The sequence below is a fragment of the Sardina pilchardus genome, chromosome 9 (genome assembly GCF_963854185.1).
Source record: "Sardina pilchardus chromosome 9, fSarPil1.1, whole genome shotgun sequence".
Lineage (NCBI taxonomy): Eukaryota > Metazoa > Chordata > Actinopteri > Clupeiformes > Clupeidae > Sardina > Sardina pilchardus.
The window spans coordinates 15,428,599-15,447,166 of record NC_085002.1 but is presented as its reverse complement, the minus strand read 5'-3'; the positions used below and the strand labels follow the sequence as shown (position 1 = coordinate 15,447,166).

The window sequence follows — 18,568 nt, the reverse complement described above, 5'->3', positions numbered from 1 at the left end:
CATCATAGATAGGCATAGTCAAACAAGTTTGGTCAACCTGCAAACCACTTTAAGCTGGTCAGGCTGGGTTTTTTTCTGCAGGGCTGTGCTCTCGGTTTATCAAAAAGCTCAGTAGGCCCACTATAAATAGTAGCAGTGGAACAGGGATTTGGAAGGCTGCCATCTGACTTTGATAGTTATGCTGAGAAAGGTCATCATCTTATGTTTAGAATGTAGCACAACAATATCACCTTTCCCCCAGTTTATGGTGCCTTCATCTTTGATTTTATAGATGACATGCATTAGTAATCTTAATTACATTTATGGTTAAGGTTATACATTTTCATAAATCCTTTAGCACTTTTCTCTACATCTGTGTTTTGGGAGGATCTAAGGTGTTGCAAGTGGTTTTCTGTCACTTCCTCCTTAGTCATCAGTCACTGTAATAACACTGTCTCATTTCCTCATACTATAAGGCAGTAAATCTCCACTCCAACCCTTCCTGGTCAGAGACACTCAGCTCCTCCTGAAATTGAGCAGGGCAGCTTGGTTTGTTTGCAAAACAGTCTTGGCTGTGCTGTAAAAGGGAGCAAGATACACGTAGACAGATGAGCAGAGTCAAAGTGTCAGTGGTGGTGCATGGTTTGGTTTGGGTGGGTGGGTGTTGGGCTATAGCTGCCAGCTTTAATATTATGGTATGCATCCAAAAGTGTGGGTGGGAGGGAGGGGCTCCCGCCTGTGGCCTTTTGGAGGAATTCTGTAGGGTCAGCTTGTTCCCATGACAATGCAGTGACATGTTTGGATATTCATTTCCATAGTTATTAGCTTTTTAAAGCTTTCATAGTTTGTTAAGGTCATAGGCCTACTCTCTTTTTTCATGAAGAGTCTGGTCCCAACAAACTGGTGCCACTGTCACCAGATAAAATGGTTACTGTGACTCTGAAAAGTTGTTGGCCATTGTCCATAAGTCATCTAATAAGTGGATTTTGAGTGCCATGCGCCACCAGATAGGCTATTGCCTACAATGGCTATCTATGCATGGTGTAGGCTAATCCCCATCAAAACTCCAAAAGGCTGTCATACACTGTTTGATAGAATTAATATTTCTGAAAAGAATCCTTAGCTAGGCTATTTCAGTGCACGACCTGGAATTAAATGATGTAAAAAGCTAACGTCCGCGTAGAGATATTTCGCTTTCCAGGTCAAATAGTCTGTCACGTAAAAAAAAAAAAAAAAAAAAAAACTTGCAACCAATCTCGCATGAGGAAGGGGTGTGCGCATTTCATTCCTCATTGCCACAGTCGCTTGCGAGACCTTGAGATACCCGCAGCGGCATGCTTGCCTTACGTTAACCAGCCTTATATTCATCTGACACAAGCCAGAGTCCACGAACCACTAGGCTACACACCGTCGTGAAACACGGATGATGAGGGGTGCAGATCTTTCCAAAAGCACGCAAAATCCCAGCAAGGCAGGTAAGTGTTTTTACGTCAGTATACATTATTAGACGCTGTATAAAAATCATTGACAGTCTGTGGAAATGGCTTTGGCAACAGTTTATGTCCGATGAGTTCAATACAGAGAAGTAAACAAGACTTGTCACGTAGGCGGTGGTGGTGGTGGTGGTGTGTGTGTGTGTGTTTAGGACCTTATAGGCTACTGTCCAAGAATCCTTCGCTCGCATGCAGAATTGCTTGTATAAATTTACGCTTTGGTGGGCCTATAAGAGAAACGGTTCTCTTCATGCTTAAGTGAAATTAATTCTGTTCCGCTAATTACACAACACAATTACTGGTCTCAAACATGTAGGCTAGGCTATATAGCCTATTTTATGTAGGCGATGAGCTTTTGTTGCGAACTACGAATGAATGAAAAGCGATCCACAGTGTTGTTGAGACTGCGGTCCAATTCTTCACCATGTTTTCGATAGATAGCCTACGCTCCATAATGCGCTCCATAATACGGACTTCTTGAATCACATTCATTTTAGTCGATTCACGTTGTCGTAAGTTAACCAATCGACTGGCTTTACGCTACTGCTGTTGCAACACGTCTCACTGCTAAAAACTGCTATTATGGGACAAATGAGATTACAGTATGTTGTAGGGTTGTGATGTTATATGGGATGCATTTCCTAAATATTGCTTGAGGACTTCGCTCAAATTTAATAGAATGACTGTCTGTTGTTTCCGCTGGTAGTGTGGACATCTTTGGCAGATCACTAAACACTCGATGCATGGCGAACTTGAACTTGGCAATGACCAGATGACAACCCATGCCAAGATTCTCCACAGAGAGTAATCTCATCATGTAGTTATGTTCACACCGTCTGACACTGTTGTGTTATGACCCAGCCCGTTTCCTGCTCGTGAAATGCTAGTTTATGCTGTGCAGGCCGATGGCAGCAGGATGTATTTTCAAAACAATGCTAGTAGGCTACAGTTGTTCATAAGTGCTATGGGCCTATTGCAAAAATCAAGAAATTTGGAACACTGAAGAAGCTACACCAGTTCATCCAAAATACCTAGTTGGAATGTACATGTTTCAAGGCCCTACAAGGCCCTGCACATGTACATGTGGCCCTATAGTACAAACACTATCAGATTTTAAAATACACATAATACTGAATACCTTGAGACATCTTTTTTATCTATGAGACATGGTTTTAGGAGACACTCATCTTTCCCAGAGCAGGGTGCAATCAGTAGGCTATTCAATATTATGTTGTGTTGGCCTTGCAGTTCATACCCTAACAAATCAAGACACTGAGTCAGACATTTAACTAGTTTTGTATGAGATAACTCTTATGAACTTATTGACTGAAATACAGCATTCCCTTTTCATTCGAAGTCACACGGAAGTGTCTCAGTGTAGGCCACAATGTGCTTTCTCTCAATGTCTTCTGAAAATCTTCAGTATAAAGATGGTCACCCGTGTCAGACACTGACTGGAAAATTGTAAAGTAATTTAGCCTAACCTATAGTCCGGGAGCCAAATGCCATAATTTAGGTGAACCTGGCTTTGTCGGTTAAAGTTTTTTTTTTTGCAGAATCTAGTAGACTAAGGGTACCTCTTTAAGATTTAAGAGGGTGCCCGGTGATATCCCTTGGGCAATTTCATATATTAAGCCTTTCTTGTCCAATGTGTTGACTATAAGGCGGATATACTACAGGTGAATAGGGTAAAAAAATTAACAAGCAGATATCACTATGAAACTTCACCAGTTGATTACTTAGATCAATATGAAAAATAAATGTATTACAAGTTTTCTGAAATTTAATGTTTGAATATGCAAATTAGGTATGATGTAATTAAATATGCGCTGATTTGCATAAACGTAAAAAGATCAAATCTGAACATTGGACAAAGCCAGCTTAAATTTTTTTCTTTTCATTTTGTTGACTTAAGAGATGAAAAGTATTTTAGAGAGGGAATTATGGATATCTCATTTAGTTATTCAGTAAATCAGAAAATACTATACCAGCCTTTAAAAAATCCATTTTCGCCATGTTTTTTGGAATAAAATGTCATGTAAATCAGGCTAAGAATCATATATCAACAAACCCCTCTGCAAAATCCTTCTAAACATGGTTAGGTATAAGACTGAAAAGTTTGGTGTATGTAGATGCTTGTGAAGTGGAGATTTTGTTCTCCGAGTGAGAGAGGAAACTCATCCATATCCGCCTTATATTCAACACATTGGACAAGAAAGGCTTAATATACAAAATTGCCCAAGGGATATCACCGGGCACCCTCTTAAATCTTAAAGAGGTACACCTACTCTACTAGATTCAGCAAAACAAAAAACTTTAACCAACAAAACCAGGTCTGACCTGGGTTGGTTGCAACCTGACCCCATGGCTTAGTGACTGGTCTGGTCTGCCAAAAGCTCACGAGAACCTTAAAGGAACACTTCACTTTTGTCGGTTAAAGTTTTTATTTTTGCTGAATCTAGTAGACTAGGGGTACCTCTTTAAGATTTAAGAGGGTGCCCTGTGATATCCCTTGGGCAATTTCGTAAATTAAGCCTTTCTTGTCCAATGTGTTGAATATAAGGCGGATATGGATGAGTTTCCTCTCACTCGGAGAACAAAATCTCCACTTCACAAGCATCTACATACACCAAACTTTTCAGTCTTATACCTAACCATGTTTAGAAGGTTCTTGCAGAGGGGTTTGTTGATATATTATTCTTAGCCTGATTTACATGACATTTTATTTCAAAAAACATGGCGAAAATGGATTTTTTAAAGGCTGGTATAGTAGGCTATTTTCTGATTTACTGAATAACTAAATGAGATATCCATAATTCCCTCTCTAAAATACTTTTCATCTCTTATGTCAACAAAATGAAAAGAAAAAAAATTAAACTGGCTTTATCCAATGTTCAGATTTGATCTTTTTACGTTTATGCAAATCAGCGCATATTTAATTACATCATACCTAATTTGCATATTCAAACATTAAATTTCAGAAAACTTGTAATACATTTATTTTTCATATTGATCTAAGTAATCAACTGGTGAAGTTTCATAGTGATATCTGCTTGTTAATTTTTTTACCCTATTCACCTGTAGTATATCCGCCTTATAGTCAACACATTGGACAAGAAAGGCTTAATATACGAAATTGCCCAAGGGATATCACCGGGCACCCTCTTAAATCTTAAAGAGGTACCCCTAGTCTACTAGATTCTGCAAAAAAAAAAAACTTTAACCGACAAAGCCAGGTCTGACCCCATGGCTCCCTGACTACTACGAATGAAAATTAAAATGAATGAGTTTTTTATTCAAAGTGTCTTATCATTCCCAATTCAGACTTTATTAATCAATTCAGCATATATTTCTGAAACTTACACTATTGGTCACGGCCCATGTTAATAGCACAGTTCAGTGGTGTAGTACAGTGGTGGGTACACTGTGATATAGTCTAGTTAGGTGTAATGGATATGCTGTGATCATCCCCAGAAGTTAATGTATCCTTGCCTGCATATCATATAGACTATACCACTGGTACAGTTTCATGGCTGCTTAAGTTTAAGGTTAAAATAATGTATCTCTTTAATAAACAATTGAGGTGATATTAGTTTGGTCACCAGGCCATATTGACCACATTTCATTTACACATTTAATTTATAGGCTTTCTCTTACTGTCAAACACAATATGACTTGGTTTGTTATCATGTGTTCTTCCATTTATTTGTCAATGGATAAAATGAGTTCTCCATGGGTACAGCTATGTGCACGTCTCCACAATTTAGTTGTTGTAAATGGTTTGCCCTTTGCTGCCATCTATTGGTCATACTGATTATTGTACGTGTTTTACGGTAAATGCAACAATGTATCAAGTCAGTCGCAACTTTGTTGCTGTAGAATGTTGCGGTCGTGCTCTTTCCGCTATGACACCATCACTTCTAGTTGGAGGCAAATAGATAATTTAGACCAAATAGGCCTATCTATTTTTTTATTTACGAGTCCAATATTAAACTTTAGCCAGTCCATTCAAATTGGTGTGACAAATAAATTCATCGATAACACACAGTGCCTATAGTTTCACAGTCGCGTGTTTTCGCGAAATTATGGTAGATACATTCTTCAGCTTCCTCCTCAACCATATGACATGCCGCCCTCACAGTTGATGCTGCAGACTGTGGCGATACATTCAAATATAGAACAACTGCCGGCGTCGTAAACGATGGATTCGGGGGAAGGTTGCTCTGATCAATTAACTTTATCAACGGCTCCTAGAGAGCTCACTCAAAACCCGCTGAAGAAAATTTGGATGCCTTGCAAAAACGGCCTTCCAGAGAAACACATTTTTCAAAGAAAGGGTACGTAGCTTTTGTGTAGCCTACGCCATGGCAACTCGTCGGCTTCGTTTTGCATAACCTAATTATCGCGCACATCACTGTCTTGATATCTGTGAGATGAATGAAATCATCTGCCGCTGCCAGCTAATTTCTACAGGTGTTTGCTTTCCGAGCACTTGAACGCGAATCAGATTAATTAGCCTATAGGCTACATTCTTTCGACTCAAGTGAAATGCAGGCTAATTGAAGCCATTACAGTTTGGCAAAGACTGGAGAAAGTAGCATTCTCCATGGCAATGGAAATCGTGAAACGCCACCCAAGACTACCCATTGCTTAAATGAAAGTTGCCCGCGCTTATATAAAGAAAAATACACAATCTTTTAAGACTGAACTGATCTATGTTCTAGCTTTTGCTAGAATGCAAAGCATTATGTCGAGTTTTACGTATTTCCCCACTATGTCGCTTAAACAGAAACCATGTGACTGTGGGCTACTGTTGTCTTCACTGGCGTAACAGTTATATAGCCTACCTTATTTTGTGTGAAAGCGCCTCGTTTCTTTCGGACCTTCGCCTACCAGGACCGCGGAGAATTGACTGGTAAAGTGGCCATGCTTTGTCATCGTTCTGCGCGTACCCGGCAGTTGTTATCCATCAAAAGTTGTTGATGAACACGACCAGGGTTTATGGTGGTCATGCGGGTGAATTGAAGCCTAAAACTCCAGTCCGAGTACTTGCTGAAATGATTGGGCTCGCTCGCATTCCTTTTAGCTTGTAAACAGATCCAACTGTACGTTTAGAGTTGCAGTAAGTGCTTTTAATGCCAAGCAGGGCTGTAGTCAAGACCACTACGAGTCCAAGACCAAGACTAGTCTACACCGACTCCAAGAATAGACCGAGTCCAAAGTTGTTTGGGTCCAAAGTGACCAGACAGACAGTCGAGACCAGAGGAGAAAAAAGAAATTCTACACCACTTGCTTACCGATGTACAATTGTTCTGTGATGTTGAAAGTTACTTCATTTTACAGTGTTCGCCCATACTGTAATAGGTCATACTGGCTGTGGCATTTTCACCGAAAAGAGTTTTGGAAGACATTTGTTCATAGGTGGCAAAGTCAATGCCAGCCAATGACATTAGATATTAAACATTTGAATATGGCTACTTAATCAATGACTTTGTTTTAGATTTATAATTTGGGGAAACGGGGAAAATACATATGTAAGTACACACACACACACACCGACACCGGTTGGTGTATACACTATGTTTGTGTGTGTATGTATGTATAAGATATACACGCACATCTTAAGCCCACTGGACTCTGTCAAGACCAACTAGAATATGTCAGCAATTTCAAGTCAGTCAGAGACAGTGTCAAAGACCACACTCAAGTATTACAGCCCTGCTGCCAAGATTTGTATGGATTTGTCAAAAGAACTTTGGGTAGACAGCTGACAGCAACAGGTACTATTTGCTTTCATACATTGTGCTTTCTTGTGATTTGTTCTTGTACTCTGGCACGGTCACAAATTAGCCTACATATCGCACACTGAAAAATGCTGTCACTCGGGAGAGACGGGCCTTCCCCTCTTGTGAAGGATCACCTTTGACTTACTTAGTGCAGAGGAATGCTCACCACCATGTCTTGAAATCATGGTTCACCGTGAGGCTACATTGGGCAAATGGTGATTCTGAGAGCTCCCAAATAGAATCAACTCTGGCTCTGAACAGTGCTATAATTATAGTTGAAAAGAGTTGTTGTAGTTTTAAAAACAATTAAGCCACGATGGGTTGTTAATTAGTGATATTGTAGTCCTTTACCTATATTTTGTCAATTCTGTTTCCCCAGGACTGCTTTGGATATGCACAATGGTCATGTTTGGGGTGTGTGGGGAATATACTTATGGACTGTATGAATGTTGTGCATGTGTAGAGGTTACGAATCTTCCTCTCTCTCTCTCTTGTTTAGTATGCATGACCAACTGTCCCACCCTCATTGTCACCGTTGGCCTTCCTGCCAGAGGGAAGACATACATCTCCAAGAAACTGACCCGCTACCTCAACTGGATCGGCGTTCCCACCAAAGGTATCTGTTCAGATTCTCTTCTCTCTATCAAGAGCCAGTGAAAGGACAACAATTGTTTGACAGTAATTTGGCACGGTGGTGTTATCTTAAAGAGGCAAAATAAAGGTGGTGCATTTTTCTCCCCTGCTCTCCCCAGAGTTCAATGTTGGCCAGTACAGACGAGATTGTCTGAAGATCTACAAGTCCTTCGAGTTCTTCAGTCCAGACAATGAAGAGGGTCTGAAGATCAGACAGTAAGAGCACCAGGGAAATCTTACTTTTGTAGTTTTACAATTCAATTCCGTTTTTGCTATGAACCAAGTTATTCAACACAAATTTGTGTTTGAACTGCAGACAGTGTGCGTCAGCAGCATTAAACGATGTACGGCAATACCTGACTGATGAGGGAGGCCAAGTCGCTGTAAGTAGCAAGATGACAAATGTATGCTTTAGATATTCCGCCCATGATATGTGAACAGTATTGATCACCATTCTTTGCTAACTGCAGGTGTTTGATGCCACAAACACTACCAGAGAGAGGAGAGGGACAATAACAAGGTTTGCAGAGCAGAATGGCTTCAAGGTATGGCCATGTTTTCATTTTTATAGAACTAGCAGAGAGAAGTTATATCTTCCTGACTTACTCTATGTTATTGACTAACCATTTTTCTCCTGTGTACTAGGTATTTTTTGTGGAGTCTGTTTGTGAAGATCCTGCAGTCATTGCCGAAAATATTGTGGTAAGATGGCTTCACGAGTGACTGTGTGTTTCTCATTTCTGCTGGTGATAGACCATACCTCCTAACGGTTGTGTTCTTGATTTACAGCAAGTGAAGCTGGGCAGTCCAGACTACACTCACTGCAACACAGACGAAGCAGTGGAGGACTTCATGAAAAGGATTAAATGTTATGAGAACTCCTATGAAACCTTGGATGAGGTTTTGGACAAGTAAGAGTTTAGTCTACAACATCTACAATTGCATAATGCACTGCTGTAAATTTTATAGTTTCATTCCGCTGCCAAGTTTGATTAAAGTTTCAAAACTGTTGTAAAAGTTACATGTTGCAAAACGTTTAACTGATATAAAAATCACTGAGTATCAGTGTGTACCTGGAACTGAGCACTCCTTGTGCAATGCTTGTCCATTTGCCACATCATACGATCTGATTTTTTTTTCAGTGACTCTTTATTGTGTTTTATTGCCACCACTCATTAATATTAAGTGTGCTATGGTGCTGACATTGAGAATCCAGGTCAAAGTTCTCACGTTAATAGTAGGGTGATCCTGAGCAAACACATAAATGGGCAAACCTACAATGAACTGTGAGAACAGTTCTGGTCATGTTAGGTTTTCTAGTTCTGTATGGGAAACTATGGGAGACTGTTTTGGGCTGATAAATGTACATGCTTTGTTGTGTCTGCTACTGACCTTTAAACCATTCTTAAAATAATCTTGATCACCCAGGGAGCTCTCGTATATCAAGATCATTGATGTTGGTCGCCGTTACCTGGTCAACCGAGTTCAGGACCACATCCAGAGCCGAATTGTGTACTACCTCATGAACATCCACATCACGCCGCGCTCCATCTATCTGTGTCGACACGGGGAGAGTGACCTCAACATCAAGGGTCGTATTGGGGGAGACTCAGGGTTGTCGCTCAGGGGAAAAGATGTAAGGATGCTGTCCTTAATATCATTTCTGTGTGGGGAAGGCTTGGTATGAAGTAACAGCTAAGGGATAGTTGATGCGTGGGTGGGAGAGTTGACATTCACTGTTCCACATGCAGTTATCATGTGCTTGATGGGTTGAAGACATTTTATGTAACATTTATAATCAAACCGTCTATTATGTTTGATGATATGTATATTGACATTTATATTTAAATGCATTAAATGTATATTCATCACTATGGGTCCTCTACTGGCACAGTTTGCCAAGCAGCTGGGTGAGTTCATCCAGGAACAAGACATCAGTGACCTGAAGGTGTGGACCAGTCAGATGAAGAGGACAATTCAGACTGCAGAGGCTCTAAATGTCCCCTATGAGCAGTGGAAGGCTCTGAATGAGATTGATGCAGTGAGTTGTTGTTGTTTTTATTGTTATTGTTATTGTTTATAGGCAAGAGAGGTAGACAAAGAGTGTGATTGAGTAACTGGAGATGAAAATGTGTCATTTCAGGGTGTTTGTGAGGAGATGATGTATGAGGAGATTCAGGATCACTATCCCCTGGAGTTTGCCTTGCGGGACCAAGATAAATACAGATATCGCTATCCCAAAGGAGAGGTCAGTCTTTGTTTAATCAGCCTCTCTTATGTTTCGCACAACCTCTGTGTGTCTTGTGTTGGTTGAAACTTGAAATCAACCAAAGCCAAAGATCTTGTTTACAAACAATAATCACCAGTTGTATTCTGTGTGCCGAGTGTTGACAGCTGAAATTAAATTACAGGGTAAGTAGGTGGAAACGATGTTTGTGTCGTGGGGAAGCAGCTGGTGTCTGGTGTCCCCATCGGTCAAGAGCAGAACAGTTGGTAGCCGCTTACTGACGTCGATCACAGTCTGCTTAATATGCCCATCTGTAAAATTAATCCGTCAACTTAGTTGAAACATGGCTCCATTTGCTCTCTGCTGTTTTCCCCAAATTCTGAGAGGCTGGAGTCTGAGGCTGCAAAAGCGGTCGATGGTTTTATCATGCCGTGATGGCCTACTGATGTCTCCATGCCTGGGGCTGCTGTGCCTTTCACCCCATTACCTTCTGCCCAATGCCATTTATCCTACTTACTCGACTCGTCCTTAGCGATGGCCGGGAGCCTCCGTGTTCTCTGCCCAAGCATTAATCATTCTGAATGTGTTTTTTCAGTCTTTAAGTTATCATTAACCTTTAAATCAGCAACACCACCCACATGAAGCCACCCACTGTTTTGATGATAATTAGGTGTCTGTGTTTCATATTTGAGAAGCTGTAAATGGGAACAAAACTGCTGTCTTTCTTTTGCTTTCACTCTCTCTTCTCCCTTCCTTCACTGCTTGATCTTTTACTCTTTCTTTTTTCACACACCCCTGTCATCCTATACCCCCCCACCCCACACACACATACACACCTGGTGCTGTAGTCCTATGAGGACCTGGTCCAGCGTCTGGAGCCAGTCATCATGGAGCTGGAGAGGCAGGAGAACGTGCTGGTCATCTGCCACCAAGCGGTCATGCGCTGCCTCTTGGCCTACTTCCTGGACAAGTCTGCAGGTCTGGGAACTGTCTGAGCCCCTCAGATTTTTTTTATAAGATGTTCCTGTCAAGTCTTTTTCAAGAGTGAAACCACATGTATACAATGGTCTTGTGTAAACATTAATGTTGATTTGGACATGTGATCGGAAGCTAACGTTTTGCTGTCTGTGGTCCAACAGAGGAGCTGCCTTATTTGAAGTGTCCCTTGCACACCGTGCTGAAGCTCACACCTGTGGCCTACGGTAGGATTCCCCCCTACTTGCTTTTCCTCAATTTGACTATCATAGCTTAAAAAAAATCAGACATGAGTATTTGATACAAGTGGTTTTCTGGTACTGTCTTTCCTCCAGGCTGTAAAGTGGAGTCCATTTTCTTAAATGTGGATGCCGTGAACACCCACAGAGACAGACCAGAGGTAATGTGGTCTCCCTGTCTAGCTTGTTCTCTTTCACTCTCTCTGTCTGTCCTTTCTTTCTTTCTTTCTGTCTTTCTTTCTTTCTCTGTTTTGTTCATTCATTTCATTCCTTGATTAATCAATTCATTCATCCAGTCATTCATCACTCACTCTCTGAAACACACTGCTAGAATTTACCCCCATTCACTCCTGTAGCAGTAACACACTGAACCCTTCTGACCCTGTTTTCTTTTTTTGTCACCAATGTTAATTTTGTCACATCCAACCAAGGTGAACTACTAATCAGGGAGAGGGAGTGACCGTGACCGTGGCCACTCTCAATTGAACGGCTCTGTACAGCTGTGTTATTACCGTCATTATAGATGCCACAGTGAAACACACACACACACACACACACACACACACACACACACACACACACACACACACACACACACACACACACACACACACACACACAAACACACACGCACACACATTGTGCAGCAGTACCACTCAGAGCCTGGACCACAAGTACCTCCCAGTGCCTCCTCCTCAGAGCTGTGATTCGAGAGTCTGAGAGCAGCGCTGCTTTGATTGCTGCCCAATCCAGAGCTGACGAGAGGCGCACCATGAATACTAACAAGGGCCTCTTCAGTCTTTCAGCGCCTCTCAGATTAATCATTTCGCTTGTGCTGAGGGCCAGAGTTGCCTGCTCTACTTGCACAACTCACACCCACAGAACTTTATTGGCCTTTATTGATGTTACTTGTATCCTCTTGAAAAGGACGCCCACCTGTGTCCGTCATTTTGGAGTAAAGTTTAAAATGGCTGAAATCAATATGAATAACATTTTTGTTCTTTTGTTCTACTGGCAAGCCACTCATAAGGCCTGTGTTTTGATTATGACCCTGTCACCTTCTTGTGTTATTTGAACAGAATGTAGATGTCTCTCGGATGGCAGGGGAGGCTTTGCACACAGTTCCGGCCCATCAGTGACCCTATACCTCCCCTTCACCCAGTCCCCTCAACCTCACATCCTCCCTGACCCACCACCCGCACCTCCTCACTGTCCCTTCCATGCTCACTCCTCCACACTCATACAGGGACAGTCCTGCAAATCTCCAGGCTGTCCTGAAATCAGATGCAAGCTATGATCCCCCTGAGATTAAAACTCAGGGACCATTTGAAGATGTGTTTGTTTTGATGTTTAATTTGTTCCTGAGAACAGTGCTGAATGACTGGAATCCAGTTCAATGGTAATCTGTTTTTTAACCCTTCTGTTCTGGGGTGTCATAATTTTTTAATTGTATTTCAATTCATGCTGCTTTCTGTTGACATGCCCAGCATGTGAAGAGCAATGATCTGTCACTACACATTGCATTTAGCCCACCTTATATTTTAAGATCTAATCTTTTAATAATTGTGGACATACCTGATTCAGCTAATGATTTGCACATTGTGAAGTTCTTGGGTCTCTCAGTTAATTGGCCTAATCGAGTTGAGAGAGGGAGAGAGAATATGCCATTTGTAGTCTAATGAGAAGGCAAATGTTTGTGCTTCTTCTGTTTCTGCTATTCGTATCTTTTAAGCAGATGTTTACAAGCAAATGTTTGTTTATGCAGGTTAGCTGCCAGGCTTGAATTGCACATTTATATCAAAGCTGAATCATTTTTATTGTGTATGTCTTAAGTATTTTATTAAGTAATTAATTTTAAGACTATTTAATTATGTCCTAATTAAGAACACACTGCAAACTATGTGGGTTTTGGAAATGCCTTAACATTCTGTTGCTATGACCCACCACGGCAAAAAGATGCTCAGGGGTCTTGAAACTTGTGAATTTGAAAATTAAAACCATTTTAAATGTGTTACTGAAAAAGCTAATAAAAATCACTCTTGAAATAACTCTTTTGACGAGCACTGCATTGTTTTCAATATCAACCCTGTCCACACTAAATGTCTTGCATGTGCTTGTGAATGTTATGATCTGTCTGCTCCTTTGTACATAATGCCCAACCCCAGAGGGCAAGACTTATGTATAAATAAACTTCACAACTTGTGAGTATATACCACAAGACCTGAACAAAAATGTTTTCTGTTTGGCCCCTTTACCTGAGCTCCCATTAGAGCATACTTTTCTGTATATGTATAAAGAAATTGCCTTTCTGTCATGTATAAAGCAATTCCCATGGAGTGTCCATGATCTTAAAATTCACTCTTTTGTCGCCAAAAGATGCTGTTAAGTTATAGCGGTCATAGTTTAGTTGTCTCCTACCTCCATGTTAATTGTGGATGTTAGGCAGCTTGTTCAGTGAGGGGAAATATCAAGGCTTGGATATAAGTGAGTGTGGGTGTATGATCTGTGTGAGTGGTTGTAGCTTTATAGTCTATTAGGTCTTTTAAGGATTTGTCTCCATAGATGAATTGGTTGGCCTTTGTCAATTCACAAATATTAAAACACAAATATTTAGCTGTTTGTTGAAACCGCAAGGACCAATATTATTGCCATGTACTCAAGAGTTTTTGTGTTCTTTTTTCCTCTCCATAGAATGTAAATGTACACCGCACCACGGAAGACGCCTTGCAGACTGTCCCTTCTCATCTATGACTTGGTGATGGCTGTCTCAATCGGTGGCAAACGTGTTCCTTTTCTTCCAAATCATAATTCAAACCCAGTGATGTGTCTTGACAGATTCCTAAGACATTTGTCATTGTCTTTCTTACGGATTGATACCCTGTATGTAATTTACAGTGTATTTTACGGCATTGTTAACTTGGCAGCGGGGGGGGGGGGGGGGGGGGGGGTTATTTAAACATCAGTCTACATTAATCTGCACAGTCAGCAAGAAATCTCAAATGCTAACCTCATCTCAGTACCACTCTGCTTACACTAACACGAGACTACTGCAGATCAGAGGGGAAGAATTATCTTTCTGTGCACTTTTTGATGGATAGCCTTATATACTGCCCAAGCACTACACAGCACTGTTCAATCATACCATTGTGGTTGATCTCTTCTCTCTGTTTTTTGAGGGAAAGGGATAAATGTTTCTAGTTTTAAGGGATTTAGTTTCTGGCTTTCATGACTACATATCCTTATATATGTTGTGATGGACAAACTCGACCAGTTATTCAATGCAGTAACATATTTGGTGAATATTTGTAAATGTTGCCTTTTTCTCTTTGAGAAAAAAAACTATTTTTAAATATTTATGTCTCAGAATTTATCATGGTTTGACATTAGTGAAGTGCCAAGCCATCATATAAATGCATATTTATTTATAAATGTTATGTTTAAAATATTTTATCTCCATTGTAGAGTTGTTCTAAAGGGAGCATGAAACTTTAACATGTTTAATGTATGTGAAATGCACGTGTGCAGTGTCAGTCTACAGTTTTTACTTACCCCATGTTTGATAGTGTGACATCACACAAAGTTATGTATGTGAAGAAATTAAGACCCCTATCAAACGTCTTTGCTCTTGAACATTGATTTTGCTGTGAAGTCAGCCTAGACTCATTAAGAAGAAAAAATATAAATGTCTCAGATCAGCTGTATACTTTCTATACATTTCCAGTGTTAAAAAATCAATGCAATGCAAAGCCAGTTTGTGATGTGGTATCTTTGATCAGTCGTCATGGTCTGAACTTATTTGACAAGTTGTTAACCACTTATCTGAACATGTTGAAGGAAACCTTTTTATTATTATTATTTAGATGTTTTCTGAACACTGAATTTTGTTTTCTGAAATGTAATTTTATTCTTTAATAAATTGTTTTGTGGTTTAACCTAAAATTATGTTTGTGTATATGTTCAGTGTTACCGGATATCTTTCACATTTTAAAGATGTTCCTGTTTTCAGTGTTCCCTCATTGAACATGCTAACCACTGGTTACTCACTTCCTTTATAAAAATCATAAATAAACTCCAGTGTCATTCAACTGCTATAGCAAAGACATTATAAATAGGGAAGGGCAGTGTAATATGTCATTTCACAGATACACAAATAATTATTTCAATAACCTTAATGAACCAGAATTTAAGTATAGGTTCTTTTCCCTTAAAACGGCTAACAACCACCATATTCACCTCACCCAAGATTATTTGTGCTCATATGAAAGGTCTGCAGAAAGTCACATCTTAACACCATATAAGGGAGAATGTTCACTGTTCTGTACATTTTAGCAGAAAACAGAGGCATACAAAGAGGAATGATGGGTTTAATCAATGCCATTGTTGCTCAACATTACACTTTACTGGTGTTTCATTAAGTCTCATTAATTTTTTGTCAAAATATAAACAACTATTTCACTATCTGTTTGTGTCGGCTGTTTTACGAGGTTCTTGAAACAAAAAAGAAAAGAAAACAAAAACACTGACGTATAAAAAAGTAAGCCATAATACAATTTCACTGTTTATTCAAGTGAATCCCTGTGCCTATTAACAATAATTGCAGTGACTAAGGACCTGCCTTGGGGTTTAAGCTTTGTTCTGTGAGACAGACATGATTGTTTATTATATACAGCCATTACTGTCTATAAGCACAGGGATCACACAATACAGAAGGCAGAAGAGGCACTGTGCTAGGCCTTGTTTGGTCGTTTACATCTCTCTTGTGGTTCTGCTTGCGGATTGGTTCCTCTTTCTGTGTCTTCCTGCTAAGCCATGAAAAAATGTACACTGCCTCTCTGAAGAAACCGTTGTGATGACCATGTCGTGATTTTGTATGAGGAGAGACATGGCTTCTTTAGAACTGAAAGACAACAATTTACACATTTTATATACACATATACACAAGGGCAAATCCTGGTCAACATCTTATCAATGAAATCGCATGCACTGAAATATATATGACGGCAAAAGAATGTCATTGATCATACATTTTTGAGGAACTCTTCTGCAACAATACGGGCCCGGGCATTGACAGACAATTTCATCTCGCTGATCTCTTTGTCGATCTCCTCCATGAAGTGAATGACAAAATCCACCAACTTGTGTTTGTACATCTGTTCTGTATGGAAGTTGGTGATGAGGAAGCTGATGTCATAGCCCTGTTGAGAACATAAAGGGGTGAGTCAGGCTTCTGCTTAGACAACTACATAACCAGCAAAACTGGCACTTCAGGACCCCTACTCACCTCCACAGGTTTCCTCCTCAGGATAAAGAAGTTCTCTGCCCTCATCATCATGAACCTCATAAATTTGTGACACAGGATCTTCTCAATCTCATCTGCCTGTAAAAATGAAAAGCATCTGTTGAGGCCTAGCCTGTATACTTGTTATAAATAGAAACCTTCCTCTAATCCAGGACAGCAATTTACCTGCTTCACGGCAATGCTGACTCGCACAGAGTTAATGGAGCCTTCGATTAGGACCTTCTCCTTCTCATTACGACTGATCACCACTGGCTGCAGCAGCAACTCTTTGCTACTCCTACAAAGAGAAATGCATGTTCATTTTTAGCACGTTCAGGGATGTTTATTTAGTACATTAAACCACAGAGAAAGACAAAAAAAAAGAAACATGTGCAGGATATCAAGGATGTGGTTTCCCTGAGTCAAAGGCAGGTTACACACCCTCCCACAGCTCAAATTCTGCTGACACCTTACCTGACCTCAACCTCTGGCTTGTTATGGCGCTCGACCACCTGAGAGGAAAAGTTCTCCAGACATAGCGCTGCCTGGAGAGTCGCTCGCACCGCGTTCAGGTATGGGCGCAAAGTGGCTGTCTAAAAGACAAGACATAACGTGTTGGCGGATGAGGGAACACATCTAGACCTTAAGTGCAATTACCTTATATGGTCAATACACCAGATGCAGCACAATGGCAAAAGTATCATATTTTAACACCCACCTGACTTTAAACGATACAATGTCAATTGTTTCTAATGTTGTATTCCAACGTGTGACATGTTGTGAAAACTCGTAGTATCAATAAATTTCACATTTGTTTATGAATCTAGCATAGCTAACTAGCATGTATTTGCTGTCAAAATAGGGCGGAACAGCTGGGCTAATATCATGCATCCCCTTTCGCAATACTCCATGCATCAAGTGTAAAACTATCATTTGTGTTAACCATAACAATACAGAAATAATATGCGAGGGGTAGGAATGCATCCAGGAACTAGACTTAACGTACATCCAAAATGTAGCTAGCTTGCTAGCCACCTTAGGTAGCAAAGCTGGCTGAATAACGTTGCATTTACATTTGTATGTAACACGAAACGCCCAAACGTCAACCTAGTCCTAAATCCCCCTATAGAAAACATTATAGTGTGTCATAAAATTGTCGTGTGTCGGTCATAATTGTGAAAATGTTCGGAAAGACGAGAAACTCTTACCATTTTCAGCGTTCTTTCAAGAAGACGGAAGTACTGACGCCACGCCCGCACATCTGAGGACACGCCTGTAGAACAAAATCAACCAATCATTTTATAACAAGAGGTTGCGGTAGTTTACCTACTGTCAAAATCATAGACATTAGTTCAAATGGTAAGATCGGATTTTTTGCCACCGAAGAGTGCTTGCATGGTGAAAGTGCACAACATTTTGTATGCCACCTATTTTCACTGGGATCAACATTATGCTATATAGGCCTACCAATGTACAATAAAGTTGTAGAAAACATACATGGTACAATACAACATACATACAATTCACACTGGATAGAACCTCTGAAACTCATAAGTCAAGCCAAATACTCAAAGCAAGCATCTTTAACTGAGATCCAGATCTAATAGATCACTGTCCATCCATAGTGAGAATGACATTTGAAGAAAAATGGAAGAAAATATATTTTGAAAGAAGGAATAATTTGCAAAGGGATGGTGTACTTGTATAACATATTATCATATAATGAAATAAGCACAACAAGAGCATTGACAGAACATCATCAATTTACAGTCAACAATTGTAGCCTCGGCCAAACCATTACAGTATGCAAGCGATCTCCTCCAATAACGCGTTCCCACACCCTTAGACACAACAGCAAATGCTGCAGATGTAATTAGAAAACAACATATATTGAAAGAATCTAAAAGTTTCTCTTACGTTCTGTATTATATGGACCCAGGCCGTGACCTATATTATTA

General features: G+C 40.2%; 2 protein-coding genes across 7 annotated transcripts; one reads left to right on the top strand and one right to left on the bottom strand.

Moving 5' to 3' along the window:
* Positions 1-1,271: 1,271 nt before the first annotated feature.
* LOC134092828 (6-phosphofructo-2-kinase/fructose-2,6-bisphosphatase 4-like) lies at positions 1,272-14,266 on the top strand. Of its 6 annotated transcripts, none has more exons than XM_062545931.1 (14): positions 1,272-1,454; positions 7,758-7,874; positions 8,011-8,107; positions 8,208-8,274; positions 8,362-8,436; positions 8,537-8,593; positions 8,681-8,802; positions 9,320-9,527; positions 9,786-9,932; positions 10,035-10,139; positions 10,967-11,096; positions 11,258-11,320; positions 11,429-11,493; positions 14,024-14,266. In XM_062545931.1, exons 1-14 carry the CDS (start codon positions 1,403-1,405, stop codon positions 14,081-14,083), a joined length of 1,365 nt encoding a protein of 454 aa, XP_062401915.1. In that variant the 5' UTR covers positions 1,272-1,402; the 3' UTR covers positions 14,084-14,266. The 6 variants fall into 6 exon arrangements, with proteins under 6 accessions (XP_062401915.1, XP_062401914.1, XP_062401916.1 ...); XM_062545930.1 differs by lacking the exon at positions 14,024-14,266 and adding an exon at positions 12,412-13,380 and having other exon boundaries at positions 1,273-1,454; XM_062545932.1 differs by lacking the exon at positions 14,024-14,266 and adding an exon at positions 12,412-13,380 and having other exon boundaries at positions 1,280-1,450.
* Positions 14,267-15,680: 1,414 nt separating this feature from the next.
* Positions 15,681-18,563, bottom strand: arpc4l (actin related protein 2/3 complex, subunit 4, like). Its single transcript, XM_062545937.1, has 7 exons — positions 18,528-18,563; positions 17,819-17,883; positions 17,085-17,203; positions 16,797-16,908; positions 16,614-16,709; positions 16,357-16,527; positions 15,681-16,229 (listed from the first exon to the last, which is right to left on the bottom strand). The coding sequence occupies exons 2-7, from the start codon at positions 17,819-17,821 to the stop codon at positions 16,224-16,226; spliced, it is 507 nt and encodes a 168-aa protein (XP_062401921.1). The 5' UTR covers positions 17,822-17,883; positions 18,528-18,563; the 3' UTR covers positions 15,681-16,223.
* Between the last annotated feature and the right edge of the window lie 5 nt (positions 18,564-18,568).

What these genes read in the sequence shown, in the direction of transcription:
- LOC134092828 (XM_062545929.1), top strand. Translation starts at nt 5,674, where the DNA reads ATGGATTCGGGGGAAGGTTGCTCTGATCAATTAACTTTATCAACGGCT. An exon ending in ACACATTTTTCAAAGAAAGG is followed by an intron (nt 5,810 to 7,757) that starts GTACGTAGCTTT and finishes TCTCTTGTTTAG; the next exon opens with TATGCATGACCAACTGTCCC. An exon ending in CTCTGAATGAGATTGATGCA is followed by an intron (nt 9,933 to 10,034) that starts GTGAGTTGTTGT and finishes GTGTCATTTCAG; the next exon opens with GGTGTTTGTGAGGAGATGAT.
- arpc4l (XM_062545937.1), bottom strand. An exon ending in AAGCCAGAGGTTGAGGTCAG is followed by an intron (nt 16,909 to 17,084) that starts GTAAGGTGTCAG and finishes TTCTCTTTGTAG; the next exon opens with GAGTAGCAAAGAGTTGCTGC. An exon ending in TGAGGAGGAAACCTGTGGAG is followed by an intron (nt 16,528 to 16,613) that starts GTGAGTAGGGGT and finishes TGTTCTCAACAG; the next exon opens with GGCTATGACATCAGCTTCCT.